The 18,835-nt window shown below is 34.9% G+C and overlaps 1 protein-coding gene across 1 annotated transcript; it reads right to left on the reverse strand.

Annotated features, from left to right (window-relative positions):
• Positions 1 to 1,757: 1,757 nt before the first annotated feature.
• On the reverse strand, positions 1,758 to 14,326 carry LOC112000119 (uncharacterized). Its single transcript, XM_024032230.2, has 10 exons — positions 13,775 to 14,326; positions 13,291 to 13,356; positions 12,981 to 13,161; positions 12,656 to 12,852; positions 12,098 to 12,148; positions 11,860 to 11,951; positions 10,429 to 10,550; positions 3,094 to 3,188; positions 2,823 to 2,927; positions 1,758 to 2,052 (listed from the first exon to the last, which is right to left on the reverse strand). Exons 1-10 carry the CDS (start codon positions 14,147 to 14,149, stop codon positions 1,915 to 1,917), a joined length of 1,422 nt encoding a protein of 473 aa, XP_023887998.1. The 5' UTR covers positions 14,150 to 14,326; the 3' UTR covers positions 1,758 to 1,914.
• Positions 14,327 to 18,835: the final 4,509 nt, after the last annotated feature.

Consider the following 18,835-nt stretch of genomic DNA (forward strand, 5'->3'; position numbering starts at 1 on the left):
ACTGCAAGCTACTACAGTAAGTGCACTCTAACATGACTTTCACGCTGTTCATCTGTTTTTTTTTTTTTTTAATTAGCTGAATAAATAGTTTAATTAATTATTAATCATTTCAAATCCATATATTAAATAGGAAAAAATCAACTCTACTTTATTCAAGTCATTTAAACTAGACGTTTGAACTCCAAATAATCTTTATATTTTGGATAAGTTACACATATTACCCTATATGGTATACTCTTAAAAATACGAAAGTATGAACTATTTTGTGATTCATATTATGACATTTACCTCCTCTAGCTATGATTTGTTTTATGAGGTATACGGACCTTTTCAGAGCTTTATCCAAGTCATGCTTTTTCTTATAATTGAAATTAGAAATCTCAATGAATCTAAACTTGCTCTTTAAATAGTATGTCAACCTTGTTCAATCAAGAGTAGGACTATTGGCCAAGCCATGATTGGATTTTAGGGAGGGTAGAATTTATAAGCAATTCACACATACATACAGATATATATGAGTACTTGAAACCAACTTAAATAATTAAAAACCAATCATATATATGAATAATAAGGGATATGTGGAAGCGAAAAAAAAAAATTATATATTTGTTGTAATGTATTTACGTGTTAGAGGTTTTTTCCACACGAAAAAATAATTCATTTTGTTGTTCTTTAAATTCATATATATATATATATATATATATATTTGTTTTTTTTTGTTTTTGTTTTATATATATTACATCTATGTCTTTGTCTTTTTTTTTTTTTTTACAAATAAATAAATAAATATATATATATATATATTATTTATCTTTTTATCTTTATTTTTTTACCACATCTTTATCTCTTTGTAAGGGCAAACTAAATTAACATGGTGATGGGGGATCATCTCTCTTCATGTTTTTGAAGTGTATTTTTATGTTGATTATATATTGTCTTTTGCATCACTCCTGTTGAACTAATAGTGTCTTTTACACTTCTTTTCCATTAACCATTACGTGTTCTTCCCAATACATCGTGAAGATTATGCTATATGTTTTCATATGATTCGTAGTACACTCTATCAACTATTACAAGCATTAATTTGACCCCCAGCAGAGATACATTTATTTATTTAATTTGAAGTTCTAGTAATTATCTAAAATTAAGGCTCCCCTACTTTGCCAAAGGTCATAATTAGTACTAAATAGCTCTATGTCTTAGTGGAATATTTTCGTCCAGCTAAAAATAAATATTTGTTCGAAAATTCTCCAATAGTTGTAGAAGATTAAGGGGTTTATATATACTGTATAAATTGGAGAATTGTAAGGCACTCCTGAATGAATTTACTTAACATTTGAAGGCGGAACTTTGGCAATTAGATCTGGTATAATTTTTTTTTTTTTTTTTGGTAAATTAAACAATTTTTATTTATTAGTTATATACATCCAACAAGTTTTGAACCTAACACCTCACCCTCCACCCTATTAAGCCTTGTATGATATTAGTAAGTAATTTTAATTGACTTTTTTCATTGACATTCCAGGTTTAGGATTCTTGGTCTTGTGCTATGAAAAGTTAAACCTTAAAGGCTTTCTTAAGAGTTAAAATTGGGCTAAACCTACTTGTAGGAACAAGATGTGATGACATATTCTAAGTCGGAAAGAAAAATGACCAGAATTTTGTTAGGAGATCATCGCTTGAATACGCACAGTATGACAGTCGTCGTGTGACAAAAGTTCAGAGATCCTATTGTTGACAACACCAAACAACTCAAGGGATCAGAATTTAATTTCTATATTGCAATTTTAATTGACTGTTTCACATAGTTCTCATAAGCACCATTAGACAACCAAGTTACCAGCACAACGTTCAAGCACCATCTGTCTAGTGTCAGAGAGTGAGACTCAAAATGGATAAAACCTCCTTTTAGTATCACAGTAAGCAGGCTTTAAAACCCTTTTCTAATTCCTGTGCATCCAAATTCTTGCCTATGAACACAATCTTGTTTGTCCTTGGTTCGTCCTGGCCCCACAACCGATCAGGTGAACCTTGGAATATGTCATGGACTCCCTACCACACAAGAATACCACAATTAAGCAGGAAAGGCAGAGATAAAAATGCTCAGAAATGCAACAAAAATTGTGCATCACCAACTCAAAAATAATAACAGATAAACCCAGCTCTCATTGAACTCAATATGCAAGAATACATTAAATAAGGAATCAATTAGGGGGAAAAGTCCAATATGGGGAGAGAGAGAGAGAGAGAGAGACAGCAGACATAAATGTGCAAGATCTCATTTCACTTCCCAAAAGAAATTTGTTGTCAGGCATAATTGATCTTTCTAATACACATATAATAAAGAGTAATGTCCTTCAAGTTTCGACTTTGAACCAGACACATAAACTCATACCTTCGAAATTGACAAGAGATATGGTCATTGATTGAATAAGATGCTGAAAATTTGTGCAACCAACAGAAAGGAAGATAGGTCCTCTCTAAGTAACTATTAGCTGAGTATAATTTGGTAACTCTACTTGGATGTCCTAAGACCCACCATTCTATGAGCGAAAGGAGAAATATCAACTCAAAAAATCCTAAGAGCTTCTTTGAAAAATGAAATACATTGAGTGAGCTTTAGTCCCAATGGAAGAGAAAGGGAGCGATTCAAACTAGTGATCTCCATTTCATTAGACATTGTCCCCAACCAATTGTGGTACCCCAAGGAATTATCTTTAAAGATGTAAATAAAAACTTTGACAATAGATATATAGCAATCAAAATTACATATAATTAAGAAAAATATATACAAAGGCCAGTGGCATTTCAGAAACTCTCACCTGAAAAACAAATCTTTCATTCATGCCTTGAACAGATAGGAGACCTTTCATCCGATAGATGTCCTCACTACGTTCCAACAACAATGTGCCAAGCCAGATGTTTGCCTGAAATAAAGTGATAGGTCATCAGTTCAAATTGTCAGTTTTTTACCTTTTCCAGGCCATTAAACTATCTGAAATTAAGAACACATGATTGAGCAAAAAGGTATAAATGCTCATCAATCATAAAGATAACTGTCACAAAAGTGTAAAACATATGTACAGAACCAACCTTCTCAAGATCTAAATTCCCTTCACAAACTATGCTGACAGAAGAAACACCAGGATCGTGGCTGTGATCATGAGAATTGTGACCATCATGATGTTCTGCAGATAAGGAGGGACAAACATTGTTATTGGTAATCTAAGTGAAGTTCTCCTATGTCATCAAAAAAAGAAAAAAAAAAAAAAAAGAAGGGACAAACATTGTTATTGGTTTCTTGGATTACTGCATTGGGATTTTATCATAATACTATACGTAGAAGAGCAACAGCATTTTGTAAATTCCGGTCTTTACTGGATGGCCAGGGCCATAAAACAAATACTCAGACAAATCTGCTCTGGCAACTAACAAGCATATATCCAATACAAAGTGACAAATAATGAGATAAAGTGTGTGTGTGTAACAGAGAGAGATGTCGACAATCCATGCAGTGTAAGAAATCTAGAACAATGGAAGAATCTAAACGCAACTTCTTTTTTATAAGATATTTTATCAAAAAGTAGCCCTTAAAAAGGGGGGTCCTTAAGGAATTACAAACGAACATTCATATGATCCAAAACATCAACAATGGAACTGCATGACAACCCCCGATCAAAGTAAAATATTCACACAAAAAACAAAGATCTCAGAAAACTCTTCTTAACTTCCTCCAAAAATAGTTCCTCGTTTCTCAAAGTTCCGACGATTCCTCTCACTACATATCATCCACATAAGACAATGCAACATAGCTTGCCCCACCACCTTGTTTTTGTGATGGCCAAACACTCCTCTCCATACAATCAACAAATCCATCACCTGCCTTGGCATCACCCATAAAACCCTGAAAGCTTTGAGTACAAAAGACCAAAGCTCAGCTTTCGCAGCTACAATTACTCATTATACATCTATTAACCAACATCTTCCATTTGATAGGATTATCCATGGTCAATATGGAACCTAAGGTTGCTGTCCACACAATGAAAGCCACTTTACTTGGGACCTTACTACCCCCATACACCTTTCCAAGGGATCCTAGCTGCAGTCGCATGTCTCAAACATGCGTAGCAGAATCAAACACTAATTTTCCTTCCATCTGGAGTCCAAAATAAACAATCCCCATTTCCTGCTACTACTAGCTCAAGTAAATTAATTCCATGGAAGAAATTAAACATACCTCATACCATTATTGTTCAAGTGAGTTTCAAGGAAAAACCCCATTGCAATATAATGAATATATGGAGTTCTTCTAGTCTGTGGCTTACACTTTATATAACCCTTTGATGGAAAATACAAGTTATTTTGCCTACACTTTATAAAACACTTTGATGGAGAATACAAGTTATTTAAAGGCTAGACTAGGGACCCCTTCAACTTAACATTTGTTCTCTTTAAGACTCCTTTCATCAAGAATTCAATTGAAAGCTACTTCAAAATTTTTATTCACCAATTAATAGACTTGGTTGTGAGGCTTTTAGTCCAGCTATGTTTGCTTTTTCTGACTTCATTGAGGCTAATTACCTTGTGGACTTACCCCTTGAAGGGGCTTCATTTACTTGGTTTAGAGATTCAGGATCTGCTTCTATGTCAAGAATTGATAGAACCTTGGCATTGGTGGATTGGGTAGATCACTTTGGAAACGTGTCTCAAAGGGTACTCCCTCGGGTAGTTTCTAATCATTGCCCTCTTTTAGTGGTGGCGGGTAATGTTAAAAGAGGTCGGAGTGCCTTTAAGTTCGAGAATATGTGGTTGAAAGAAGAGGGTTCTGTAGAAAAGGTTCAGCATTGGTGGAATGGGTATTGCTTTTCGGGTTCTCCTAGTTTTACTCTGGCACGTAAATTAAAAGCTCTTAAAGAGGACTTGAAAAAGTGGAATAAGGAGGAATTTGGGGATCTAGCCTTTAGGAAGAAATGTCTTTTATCTGAATTGCTGGGTTTGGATGCTAGGGAGGACTTGTCTGGTCTTTCTCAGGAGGATCAATCTCGTCGTATTCACATTAAAGGAGAGATTGCTCATCTTGCCTCTTTGGAGGAGATTTCCTGGAAACAAAAGTCCCGGATTTTATTTGTGAAAGAGGGGGACAATAATACTCGCTTCTTTCATTGGGTTGCAAACTCCCATAGAAGAACTAATCATATTCGGGGTATAGAAGTGGATGGAGTCCTCTCTGAGGATGAAGAAGAGGTGCAGTCTAGGGTGGTCAATTTTTATCAAAGGTTGTACTCTGAATCAGTTTCTTGGCGCCCTTCTATGGACGGTTTAGAGTTTGCTAGAATTGAGGAGGCTGAGCGGCTGGAATTAGAGAGGGATTTTTCTAAGGAGGAAGTGGTAAAGGTTCTTCATGAGATGGAGGGCGATAAAGCCCCAGGTCCTGACGGTTTCACTATGGCTTTCTTTCAAAAATGCTGGAGTGTAGTGGAAGTAGATGTCATGGCATTCTTTGATCATTTCCATAGGAGCTCAGAGTTTGAACGGTCTCTAAATGCTTCTTTCTTATCCCTGATCCCCAAAAAAAATAATGCTGCAAATATCAAAGATTTTAGGCCTATCAGCCTAGTGGCTAGTGCATATAAGCTGTTGTCTAAGGTTTTAGCTAACAGATTGAGGCAGGTGCTAGATAATCTTATTTCGGAGTCTCAGAATTCTTTTGTTGGTGGCAGACAGATTTTGGATTCAGTGCTTATTGCTAATGAATGTTTAGACAGTAGACTGAAATGTCGTACTCCGGAGGTGGTGTGTAAGCTAGACATTGAGAAAGCATACAATCATGTGAATTGGGACGCCTTATTTTATCTGTTGGAGAGGATGGGCTTTGGTGATAGATGGAAGAGATGGATAAAGACTTGTGTCTCTATCGTTTGTTTCTCAGTTTTGGTTAATGGATCTCCTGCTAGTTTCTTTGGTAGCTCTAAAGGTCTCAGACAAGGTGATCCTTTGTCTCCCCTTCCCTTTTTGTTGATCATGAAGGTTTTAAGTCGTATTCTGAAGAAAACTGAGGAAGGGGGTTTCATTCAGGGTTTTCATGTGAGTCCTGTTAATTCTACTGGTATTCGGGTTTCTCACCTCCTTTTTGCTGATGATACCATTCTTTTTTGTGATGCCTCTAGAGAGCAGATTCTTTCTATTAGGCTAGTTTTGACTTGTTTCCAAGCTTTTACTGGTCTAAAGGTGAATGTGGGGAAAAGTAAAATTGTCCCTATTGGGGAGGTGCGAAACATTCAGTATCTAGCTAAGATCCTTCAGTACAGGGTGGGCAGTTTGCCTATGATTTACTTGGGTATGCCATTGGGTACTTTGTTTAAAACAGCCTCTATTTGGAATCCGATCCTTGAGAGAATGGAAAAGAAGCTTTCAGGCTGGAAGCGGCTTTATTTGTCAAAGGGTGGTACTCACTTTGCTGAAGAGTACCCTTTCAAGCCTTCCGACGTATTACCTTTCCCTTTTTACCATCCCTAAAGCTGTGGCGAATAGATTGGAATGCATCCAAAGGAACTTTTTGTGGGGTTCATCAATTGAGTGTTTCAAATATCCTTTGTGGCTTGGAAAAAGGTTTGCTTACCTCGTGAGTTGGGTGGGTTAGGAATTCGGAAGTTGGTGCCTTTTAATCAGGCTCTATTAGGAAAATGGCTTTGGAGGTATGGCCATGAAACCTCGCATCTATGGCGAAGGGTCATTGCCATGAAATATGGGGAAAGAAAAGGGGGTTGGTGCACTAGAGCTTGTAGTAGGGCTCATGGTTGTGGGTTATGGCGAAGTATTAGTGAAGGGTGGGAAACTTTCGCTAAGTATTTCTCTTTTGTGGTAGGGGATGGTTCTCGTATTCTTTTTTGGCATGATAAGTGGACTGGTGATGTTCCTCTCAAAATTCTTAATCCTCAATTATTTTTGTGTTCAGCTAATATGGAGGCTTGTATTTCTGAGGTGTTAAGCCCTCCTGTGGGTGATAATGACAGAGTATGGAGTTTAAGTTTTCACAGGCACTTCAATGATTGGGAGTTGGTGGCTTCCTACTCCCTTCTTCATTTCATCCAAACCCGAATTCCTAGGGAAGGAGGGTGTGACAGACTTTGTTGGGATCTTAATGATAGTGGAAAGTTTGATACTCGATCCTTTTATCATAAGATTCGAAATGCAACTCCTTCCACTTTCCCTTGAAAAGGAATTTGGAAAGTTAAGATTCCTAAAAGGGTGGCTTTTTTTATGTGGACAGCAGCTCATGGTCAGATTCTAACTTTGGATAACCTTATGCTTCATGGTCACCCTTTGGTGAATCGTTGTTGTTTGTACTGTTGTAATGCGAAATCTATGAATCACCTATTACTTTTTTGTCCGATAGCCCATTCTTTGTGGATGCATATGCTTCAGTTGTTTGGGATGGAATGGGTCATGCCAGGCTCAGTTATGGACTTATTATTTTGCTAGTATCATTGGCTTGGGAAGCATAGCTCAGTTATTTGGGATTTGGTTCCAGGATGTTTAATGTGGACTATTTGGACTGAACGGAATCGACGGTCTTTTGAGGATGAGGAGAAAACTGTGGTTCAGTTATTAGAGTATTGCCAGCAAACCCTCTTCAATTGGTCCCGTTGTTGGGGCTATTCTGATTGTTCTACCCTGTTGGATTTTCTTTCTTCTATTAGTATAGATTAGGGGCTGCTTATGTCTTTTTGTTTCTTTTTTCTTTTGTTCACTACCGTAAACTTTGTGTGCTTTTCTTGCTATTCTTTTATTAATAATATTCTCTTCTTACTTATCCAAAAAAAAAAAGAGTTACTTTAAAGCATTTATTCACAAAATAACACCTCTTCACAAAATAACGTCTATTCACCCAATAACATTTTTATGTGACTTTCACAAATACTCCTAAAAGATAGTCTTTATCTATCACTCTTGTTATTAAAAAATAAATAAATCTAAATATGTAATAATTAATTAATTAGGATAAATTGTATGTGGGCCACATTAAGTCTCCTAATGAAGATAACCGTCCATTTTCCCACTTGACCCACATGGCATTTAAATAACTTGATGAGTGATAATCACTGTAATATGGCCATAATATTATTACCTATTAAATTGGGCCTAGTTTGTGTTTAATTCGGATTATAACCCGACCAGATAAAAGTGCTACAGTTTTAATAGGAGATTTTCTATGGCTTAGTCCATTGTGGATCCTCTGTGTAGGATATATATACCGTTGTTTCAGATTAGAGTTTGTGTTTTGTTTTGAGAGAGAAACATTGTACTGCCTCATCTTTTATTTTTCCCTAGAAATAGTAAATCTCTGCAACTCTGTGTACGTAGGCAAATCCAAACCACGTAATTTCTTGTGTCATGTAATTGTCTTGGTCTGTTATTTTTCTATCTGTTTTTCACCTCTCACAAATCTAGGAATTCGTGTAAATTCCCAACACCTTTACCATCAAGTAGTGAAATGCTCCGACTCAAATAAAAAATCAAATACTCCGACCGGGTGTCCCATACTTGGGTCAGCCATACCCAGATCCATATTCCAATATGATAGCCTCGTACTCAAGTTTTCAACCATACCCAGATCCATATTTCAAATTGAATGTCTTGCCCTTGAATTTTGGCATACACATATCTGTATTCTGATATAGGCTCCTCAGACTCTAGCTTTTGGCAATACTCAGATCCTTATTCCAATCCATGCACCTCAGATTCCAGTCACCGTACATACCCTACCCATATTCCAACTCAGTCTATTGAAACTCAATCTTTCATCCATATGCTAATCCATATTATGATTCGACTGCTCATACTCACTCTTCCTACGATACCTGAATCCATATTTCGACCCGAGTCTCACCAAGCCATAACAAGGCCTGCTAACCCCAAAAGGAACCCCATATCCACCACCAAAAACAGCTCCAAATTGTATGAATCCAGGCTGTCCAGTAGGAGTGAAACAGGTATGGGTCTGAGTCAGGGCTTCAAGGGCATTATTATATTAGAGTGTGAGCATTTCAGAACAAGATGGCATGGGTAATATCTTGGCCATATTACAGCGACAATCACTCATCAAGTTATTTAAATGTCATGTGGCCAAGTGGGAGAATGTAAGATTAACTCCATTAGGAGACTTAATGTTTCTCCTATATAATTTATGTAATTAATTAATTATAATATTTAGATTTATTTTATTGAATAGTAATAGTGATTTATAAAGACCCATCTTTCAAGATTCTATTTGTGAAAGCCACCTAGAATGTCATTTGGTGAATAACACTTTGAAGTAACTTTCAATTAAACTCCTTGATGGAAGGAGTGATAAAGAAAACAAAAATCAAGTTGAAGGGATCTCTAGTCTAGCCTTTAAATAGCCTGTGTTCTGGATCGAAGGGTTATATAAGGTGTAAGTCATAGACTAAAAGAACTCCTTCACATATTCATTATTTTGTAGTGGGTTCTCTCTAAAAATCACTTGAACAATAATAGCGTGAAGTATATATAATTTCTTTTGTTGTTCTAGATTTCTTTGGAATCGATAAGATATGTTCAGTTGCTAAGAATTTCAAATCTTAAGAGAACTGATTCTTTAGAGTTTAAAGTCACAAGAACTAGAATATTCAAAAGCATTGACATATTATTATTCCAAATATGCTTAGAATTTGGATAAATATCGTATTTTAGACTACACTATATTTAAAAATATAAAGTTTGATTGCTAAGAATGGTCTTATGCATACTAATCTCATAGCTATATAATTAATTTTTTTACCATTATGGAGGACTTTTCAAATGAAGAAAATACCCTTGATCTTTATTTTTGAAATAATGAATATATTTTTTGGATGAAATAAAAAAAAAAAAATTTTGAAATTAACTCTATATAATTATTTTATCAATGAAGTTTCAATTTAAATATCACATTAGTAATTCTCAAAAAGACAACATATGCTAGAACTCTAGTGATCACCAAATAAAACCCGATAAGACTTGTGCTTGAGAATCTCCAACGTAATATATATCATGATTCACCAAGGATTGCAATTTATTGTATAATAGTTAAGTCCCATACTAGAGTGTCTGCAAAGAACTCTGGTGAATTCACTAAGCTTATATGTATTTTGTGCCTTCCCAACTACAACAATGTGACCATGCTATAACAGAAAATTAAGGGGGGGAGAGAGCAAAGGTTGCAGCAAGTATCTACTAATAGTAGCTCAGAATATCTAATAAATTTGATGAACTATGCAGTCTTAATTTCACAAGAAGAAATTGATAAAACCACCATTAATGCACCACAAATTCTAACAACAGATATTTATTGTTGTACACAATATCAAAAGAAGATAACATTTTAGGCACAAACAAAGTCAATAAATGCTATTATGATTGAGTTACCATGTGCGTGGTCATGTTCATCATGATGATGGTGGTGGTGGTGATCATGGTCATGGTCATGGTCATGATCATGATCATGGTCATCTTCCTTTGCACCTTCAGCATTTACAACACTCTCAATCCTGGAAATATTCCAGCAACGTTAGCCTACAAATGCAAATGGAAGCTGAAGCAGGGGAATAACAAAGAAATATGGCAAAAATGCAAAGCATCCCAGCACATATAAAGACTAAAAACATCAGAGTAATAATAGGTCCCTTTGATAACGTCATAACACTGCTATGTCACGAAGGAAATAGACAAACCAAGTTGTTCCCCATTGCACCCCAATGAATGTGCATTGTGTAACCCTTCTTGTTATTGCTAAGTTACACAAAGTGGATCTTTTTCTTTTATTTTTTATTTTTTGATAAGAAAGAGAATAATTCCAAAAAAAAAAAAAAAAGAGGATGTGCCATTATTACAACCTCACCCTCCATCCCATTATTTCAAAACGAGGAAGTGCTATTTGAGCTAAAGCTCATTGGCTATTTTCTTACCTTTTCTAGGACGATTGTAGAGGACAAGTCAATACTTAGCCTACAATCATTGCAAGAACTTCAAAGACCTTGTCCTTTTTTTCTGAACTTCAAAAAACTTTTTCTAAGAGCTAAAGAACTAGACTCACAAGCAGTCTTAAAAGAAACAAATCAAGCATTAAGTTAAAGATGGCACCAGCGACTAATATGGGAATCTCTTTATATGAAAACAAACATGCAGATTGATTTATATAAAAATTAAAGATTAAGATAAAACATTCTTTTGGAGCTTCAATAGTAATTTGGACACAGTGGTTGGTGAATGACAAAAATTTGAGTGCTACCTTTTATTGAATTTTTCTCACAATGAGAACATTAATGTTTTGTGAGTGAAGCAACCAGCAAACCAAAGAGCAAATTACATAGTACCCGCTTCACATACAATATTCTCTTCTTTTCGTTCCATTTTACCATTTCTATTTTGGTCAAGGAAGCATTAACGTTCCAGGGCCCAAGATCTAACATCAGAATGAGATAATTAGAGTAAATATCCAGAATTGGAATCTCAATGTCATAATTCACCAATGGAACAGATACCTCTAGCAGGCCTGAAGCATAGCTACTTTGCAACAGTGAAATTAAAACTGGTCATCACAAATTTGAGACAACTTCATGCGGTTGCCAAATCGGAGTACAAAGAAGCAAACTTCCAATATCAAAACCAATCTCAATTTATTGGATGGTGATACGTGCATAAAATGATAATGTAATTAAATTTATATTATAAAGAAACTAGTTTTTAGAGAAAAGAGCAGGGAACGTCCTAAATATACAGCAATGAGACTTGGATCTTCTTTTGTAAATAATAGAACTATTAAAACCCCACAACACAGAAATGGGAATCAATGATTACCTCTCCAAATCAAAGCCACCAATCCCAAGAACATAATCCAAGTCAACTTTTCCATACTCTGTCCGCTTTAAGTTAGCCATTCGATTTATATTCTGCTCTCAGACACAGAACATCAAGATCAACATAATACTGGAGATGAATCAAATAATGAGAAAACCATAAGAAGATAACAAGATTAGAAGGAAAAAAAAAAAAAAAGAGTATTTAAGTTAAATTAAAGGAGAGGCGTGATACAAACCCTTATTCGCTGCACCAAAGTAGCAATTTCTGGCTCACCAACAAGATCAGTCTAGTGACAACAACAATAACCAATCAGTAAGTGCAAATTAATCAAATTTCTCGAGTAAGATTATATCAATCATCCTAAAATAAATTTTGATATATACTTCTCAATTACAGTGGTTCTAATAACCCCAGCACCACAAACACGAGGAAGCGCTCCAACATAAGATATATATAAAGCCAAACTTTTCCATGTGTAAGATGTCAATCAACTTCCATTTGTGTAAATACATATAAGTAAACTAGTTAGCTCGTAGATTTCTAAAGTCTGAGACCATCAGGCCAAACTGAATGAGGTTGTTGCACAAGCCAGCAACAAACTGGGAAAGGGATTGAAACTCAAATCAAGAAAAGCATATGGATTGGCTAACATTGTCAAGAATCCTGAAGTCTCAATTTTAGATGACTAAGCTCTAAGTCCAGTGAGCAAAAAGAATATAGCAGTCACACATAATGTACAAAAAGAATACAGTAATCACATGTACATGAGCAAAAAGAATATAATCATGCATACCTTATTCACAATGATACGGTCAGCATAAGCAATTTGTTCTACAGCCTCATTGACTATCCCTTTTGGCTTAACCTCATCCAGGTGAAAACCAGCATGTTTAGCATCAACCAAAGTGACAACACCATCCAACTTGACATCGTTGAAAACCTGGTCCTCTGCATAAAATGTCTGAATGATAGGTGCCGGATTCGCCAATCCTGCAGAGTTCCAGACAAATTGCATAAAGTTTTACAAAGTATCGAAAATAAGTGGAAGCCAACCATGTACATCTACTGCACATATAAAAACAATAATCATGAACATAAGCAACAACCGTAATCCCTACCTGTAGTCTCTATTACAATATGATCAAATTTCCCTTTCTTCCTATTGACCAATTCTGCAATCATCCTCACAAGATCACCCCTCACAGTGCAGCAAAGACAGCCATTATTTAACATGACAATATCTTCAGCCCCAGTAGTTTTCGCAGCAACCAAAGAACCATCAATGTCTACTTCCCCATACTACAAAATCAAGAAAAGAACACAACAAATTACAAATTTAAAAACTAACTTCAATGATCTTTTACCAACACGGGATGCACAACACACACACACATAAGCACAACAGGAGAAGCAAAGTTAACCTCATACCTCATTCTCAATCACCGCAATTCGCTTCCCATGCTCCGCAGTCAAGATATGGTTAAGCAAAGTTGTCTGCTCATTTCAAAATAAAACATTTTTTTTTTATAGGTTCATTTCAAAATAAAACATAACAACATAAGCACTTATACACATACCCACAACTAAAAAAACAAAGTTAAAATGACAGGCAAACCCGGTAAGTCACAGGCAAGATTTGCAATGGCAGTATCGGAAATCAGAATTCAAGCTCTTTCATTCGCAAGCAACTATACCCTCTTGAATTTTACTACAATTTACTACGAAAATATTCACTTCAAACACAATTTCATTACTTTTCAAAAAAAGAAATACAACCCACTTCCAAATTTAACTATTACTTCAGGAAATTGCATAAAGAAACAACAAAGCCTTAGTCCCAAATCGATGGGTCGATTCTACTAGTGTTGTTCAAGTGAGACATGAAATACACACATTAAAAAAGTAAATGTACCTTTCCAGAGCCTAGGAATCCAGTGATAATAGTGGCGGGAATGCGATCGTCGGCCGGGATTTTGGAGGAGAGATCAGAGCCTTCGCTCTGCGGCGTGGCGGTTGTTGTGGCGGTGGCCGCCGTGGTGAAGCGGCGGAGGCCCCTTTTGGGCTCGGCGGCAATGATGCTGGAATTAAACGACAACGTACTGAAGCTGAAGCGTAGAGAGTGGGCCTGGGACTGGGATTGAAAGGTCTTATTATTTGGAGAGAGTAAGAAAGGAAGAACGGTGGCTCGGACCTGGGAGATTCGGGTGCGGTGGGCTGCGCCTGCGCGAGAGCTGAGGCTCAGGAAGGTGCTGGCTATGTCCGCCGTTATTGATATTGATGAAGCCATGAAATGATGATGATGGTTTTTTTGTTGTAGAAATTTGTAATGGTTTTTTGGGTTTTGGGGGGTTTTAGGATTTGTGCACAGAAAGAAAGTGAGGGGTTTATCTGCCTATCTCAAATTCTCTAGGTATTGAATGGAAATGATATCAGAATCAGACATGTACTTGTGGACAGTAGTGTCATTCTAATTTGAAAGATTTTTTTTTTTTTTTCTATTTTTGGTTTAGCTTGTCGAAAAATATGGTAAGAAGTAAATTATCCTAAAAAATGATTTGACTTTCTTTTTTTTTTCTTTTTTTTTGGGTTTAAACATAATATAATCAGTTATTACCATATAGTATTATTAAAATCTGCATGTTTAGGAAATTGAACTTGAGCTATAGAGTTCAGATTAGTATCCAATAGGATTAAATATAATTTCAAATGGGTCAAAAATAGGTATGAAGGGAGGAATATACTTGGACACAAAATTATAGTGCATTTAAGGTATATAATTTTTAGAATATTTGGTTGATTAACATTTTTTGACTTAACAGTTTGTTGAACTTCCACTCTAATTATTCAATATTTATTTCTCAAGCTCCAAGAGGTGGTGGATTTTGATTGTGTTTTTTAGCTTGGCTTACTTTCAATTTAATTTATTTGCACTATTTGGAGCATGGCCATGCGCAGTACAATAATACACCAATGAGTATCTCAACTTCTCAACAGAGTGAATCTTGGTGACATCTTAATTTCACAACATTCCATTCTTATAAGTGGTACTCTTGTTTGTAGGTTCAATCTCTCAAGTCCATGGTTGCCTGACACTTCAAACCCAATCCTAGAAACTCAGCAAGCAGGGATGCTGCACAGGTTACTAACGAATGTTGCCCCAACTATTTGATGATGAAAAGGTAGCAGAAATAACAACTATCCCACTCTATTGACTAGGGGCCAAGAGGACAAATGGGTTTGGTCAAAATCTAACTATGGAGACTTCAATGTAAAATCAGCATACAAGTTATTATAAGGCGGCATCAAGACTAGAGCAGGGTCTGATAGTGATAACACAATTTGTGAATTAAGGAGCAAGATTTGGAAGAGACAGAATTAAGGAGCAATTTGTGAATTAAAAAGGCAACTTTGGCATATGCCATCAATTGTCCTCTCCACATGGGAAAAATCTGAGCAGGATTGTGAGTTATGCCTATTTATAGACAGAAAATGTTAGAGTTATAAATTATTTTACAAAAAAATCTACGAACTGTTAATATGTTGAATGGTTATTGGTAAGTGAAAAAAAGATGTTAGTTGTGGACCCAAATGAGAATTAGCCAAATTAATATTCTGTAAAAATGTTATAAAATAGTTTATGTTTATAACATTCATAGTGTGTTTCTAAAATTTTTTTAAAAAAAAAAAAAAATCATATTGTAGCTGTACAATAGAATCCTCCCTCCACTATGGCTTAACAACAGCCCTTTGGTTTGGTTATCTTTGGAACATTAAACCATAGTTGTCAAAACATAAATCAAATCATAAGTTGATCTTTTATTTGTTCATATCATGTATTGTTTTATTTTTTTTAATACTTCGATAATTACAGCAAGAAAAGGGGGAATTGAACTCCAGATGTCATGGACACACCAAAATGTGTCAATCAGTTGAATTACAAGGCTCTTGACAACTAATGACTAGTTTATTTTGCTTAAAAAGTAAATAAAAAACTCAACTAGTGACTAGTTTAATGATCATCACTTATGTAATAATATTTAACAAAACTAACTAAATAAATCAAATTAACATGTGTTTGTAACATCTATGTTCAATTTTATTAAACCTAGAAGTGCAATATATGACATAAGAGCCAAAATAATAATTTCTTTCTCATCATATTTATCACCTTATCTAATCAATTCCGTCCAAGGCAGTGTTATCAACATATTCATCATCTAGCAAAATTATTTCTTCATTAACATTTTCTTCCACATCATCAAATTTTATTATCTCTTCTTGTTCTTTAACTTTGATCATTTTATTTTATTTTTATATTTCCTTTTTGCATTCTAGCTTCTTAGACTTGTAACAATAATAACAAAAATAAAATGTAATTATATTGTCATTTAATACTTTATTCATAGTATAGAAAATATATTTCTTAGACTTATAACAATAATAACAAAAATAAAAATGTAATTATATTGTCATTTAATACTTTATTCATTGTATAGAAAAGATATTTGCAAATATGAAAGTAAAGTGTCAAATTTGTAGTCCAAATTTTATAGGGAAAAAAAAGTCATGAACAAGTTTTTTCATTGGGCTCAATCAAGTAACCCAATAATTTTGTATTAAAAATAAGTCTAACTTTGTTGGAAAAAAATCGAAGCACAAACTTTAACCCAAAAAAAAATCCAATTTAACTCCACATGTCTATATAGTTTACAATATGATGCGATTCATATGATACTATAAACTATAATTCTGGCCGTTTAATCTCCAATGACTCTTCATAAAACAAACCTTGAGGTCATAACGATCAAAACAATAGTTCATGAGCATTAATCAAACTGCCAAATAAAAAGATATTAAATAAGCAATTTTAATGGTAAAATGCACTTGCATAAATCAAATTCCGACATAAGTGATTATGATCTCTTAATTCTAATTGGCCTATTTTTAGTCCGATGTATATTAGGTGATGTGTCATGGTCCTATTAGCTAAGAGTAGGGTTTATAATAAGGTTGCATGCATTGAATCTAATCCAAGTCAAAGCATTTATTAATATCTTTCAAAATAGTTAAAATTTGATTAAATAATTAATTAACTAGACATGTTTGGGATTGATTTTCTAAATTTGAGGATCAAGAAAATTAGAAAATAAAGTCAAAATTCGGAAGAAAACAAGCCATAATTGGAAATGGAAATAGACGAAACGAAATAGGAAAGATTCAAAGGATTTGTGCACCAATTGCCAATTGGCACTTAGGTTAAAGCCTTTAGATTTTCTTTCCTTTTTTAGTTCAACTTGCTCCCCACACAACTTGACCTTGAATCCTGCATTTTTTACTTAGAAAACCTAATTTTCTTAAGTCCCACATTACCTAGAAACCTAACCCTAGCTCCCTCACTCTTAGTATAAATACCTTCATTCACCTCTATTTCAAAACACTAGGAAATCCCCTCAAAAAACATTGAAACTCTCCGAAGTTTCAAAATTCGTCTCTCTATTAAGGGTAGTGCTTGGAGTGTTGTGCATGCAGATGAGGTTTCTAAACCTTCCTTTTCTTTTTATGTTTTTAGTTTTTAGATTCAAGCATGTTTATTTTCTAGGTTTTTCACATGTTCCTGTATGTTAGCATGTTATACTTAGGATGTTCTTAGTCTTTGTATTATTAGGGATTTCAATTCAAAAAGATATGTCCACATGCTCTTAGAATTCGGGTTTTCAATTCAAGTAGCATGTCCACATGCTCTTAGAATTAGGGTTTTCAATTCAAACAACATGTCCACTTGTTTTAGATTATGGTTTTATCACATCACACACATATTCACCATGTCTTTCAACATCAACCCGTTGCATGCCTAGACTAGAGTTTCATCATGCTTATCAATGTTTGTTTCAATCTCTACAATCACATGTTTTGGATGATATAAATTGTTTGAATGATGTGATATGATCATTGGCCACAAAAGTCTAGAAGATTGGTTTCACCAGGCAGACTAGGTGCCTAACACCTTTCCAATCCTGTAATCTAGCCTTCGAACTTAAATCAAGGGTTAGTAGATTAGGCTTATCTTAATTTTCTCTTTCTTGATTGTAACTAGGAATCAAAGTTTTGTACTTTTGTTTTAGATTGAATCTAGGATTAAAACAATATAATTATTAATTATTATCAAAGAGAAGTACAATTTTCAATTCATTAATAAGGATAATGCAATTTTCAATTTTTTTAGTTTCTTATGTTATCTTTTAAAATAAGTGGCGACTCCATTTTAAAGCCCTTAACCTAGGAGGGAGAATAACAACAGTAAGACCCCCCCTATTGTCTCTTAAGAGGCACCAACACAACTCCACCACATTCATGTGGGACATGAGACAAAACCTGCATTTGAAAGGTTTGGGCCCGTGAGCGCGATCTCTCACTAATACAAATTTGAGTATCATACAATTCGTGAGCATGTCTGATGTGTATCTACAATACAGTTCTTTTCACTCTCTTATCCCAAGATCTATTTACTTTGAACACCCAACCTTTTTTTTTTCTTTTTACATTCCAAGTTGTGAATCGTAGGTATTTGCACCACACATACCCGTTCACCTCTATACACATCCCACAGCCACTAAACGTAACTTTATGAAAGTAATAATTTTGCTAGTCCACCTTTGAAACCACTAATTAGAGATGGGATACAACCTTACCATTCTTATGCTTATAAAGAGTTAGGAATGAAGAGTCTTTCCATAAACCAAATATCTCCCTTATACAAGAAAGATTATCCAAAAAATTATGTCACCGTTCATGACCCTTGCATACCCTAGCTATAACAAACACTTTAACACCATTAACCTTAACCCTGTTTCTCCATACCCACTCTAACCTCTAGATATACATGACCATAGGCTTAATCCTAAACCTAATATCAAATCCCTTTCTTTCAATCCCATGGAACCTGGTCAAAACAACAGAGAAATTTGATAGAGTG

The sequence above is a fragment of the Quercus suber genome, unplaced genomic scaffold (genome assembly GCF_002906115.3).
Source record: "Quercus suber isolate HL8 unplaced genomic scaffold, Cork oak 2.0 scaffold_629, whole genome shotgun sequence".
NCBI lineage: Eukaryota > Viridiplantae > Streptophyta > Magnoliopsida > Fagales > Fagaceae > Quercus > Quercus suber.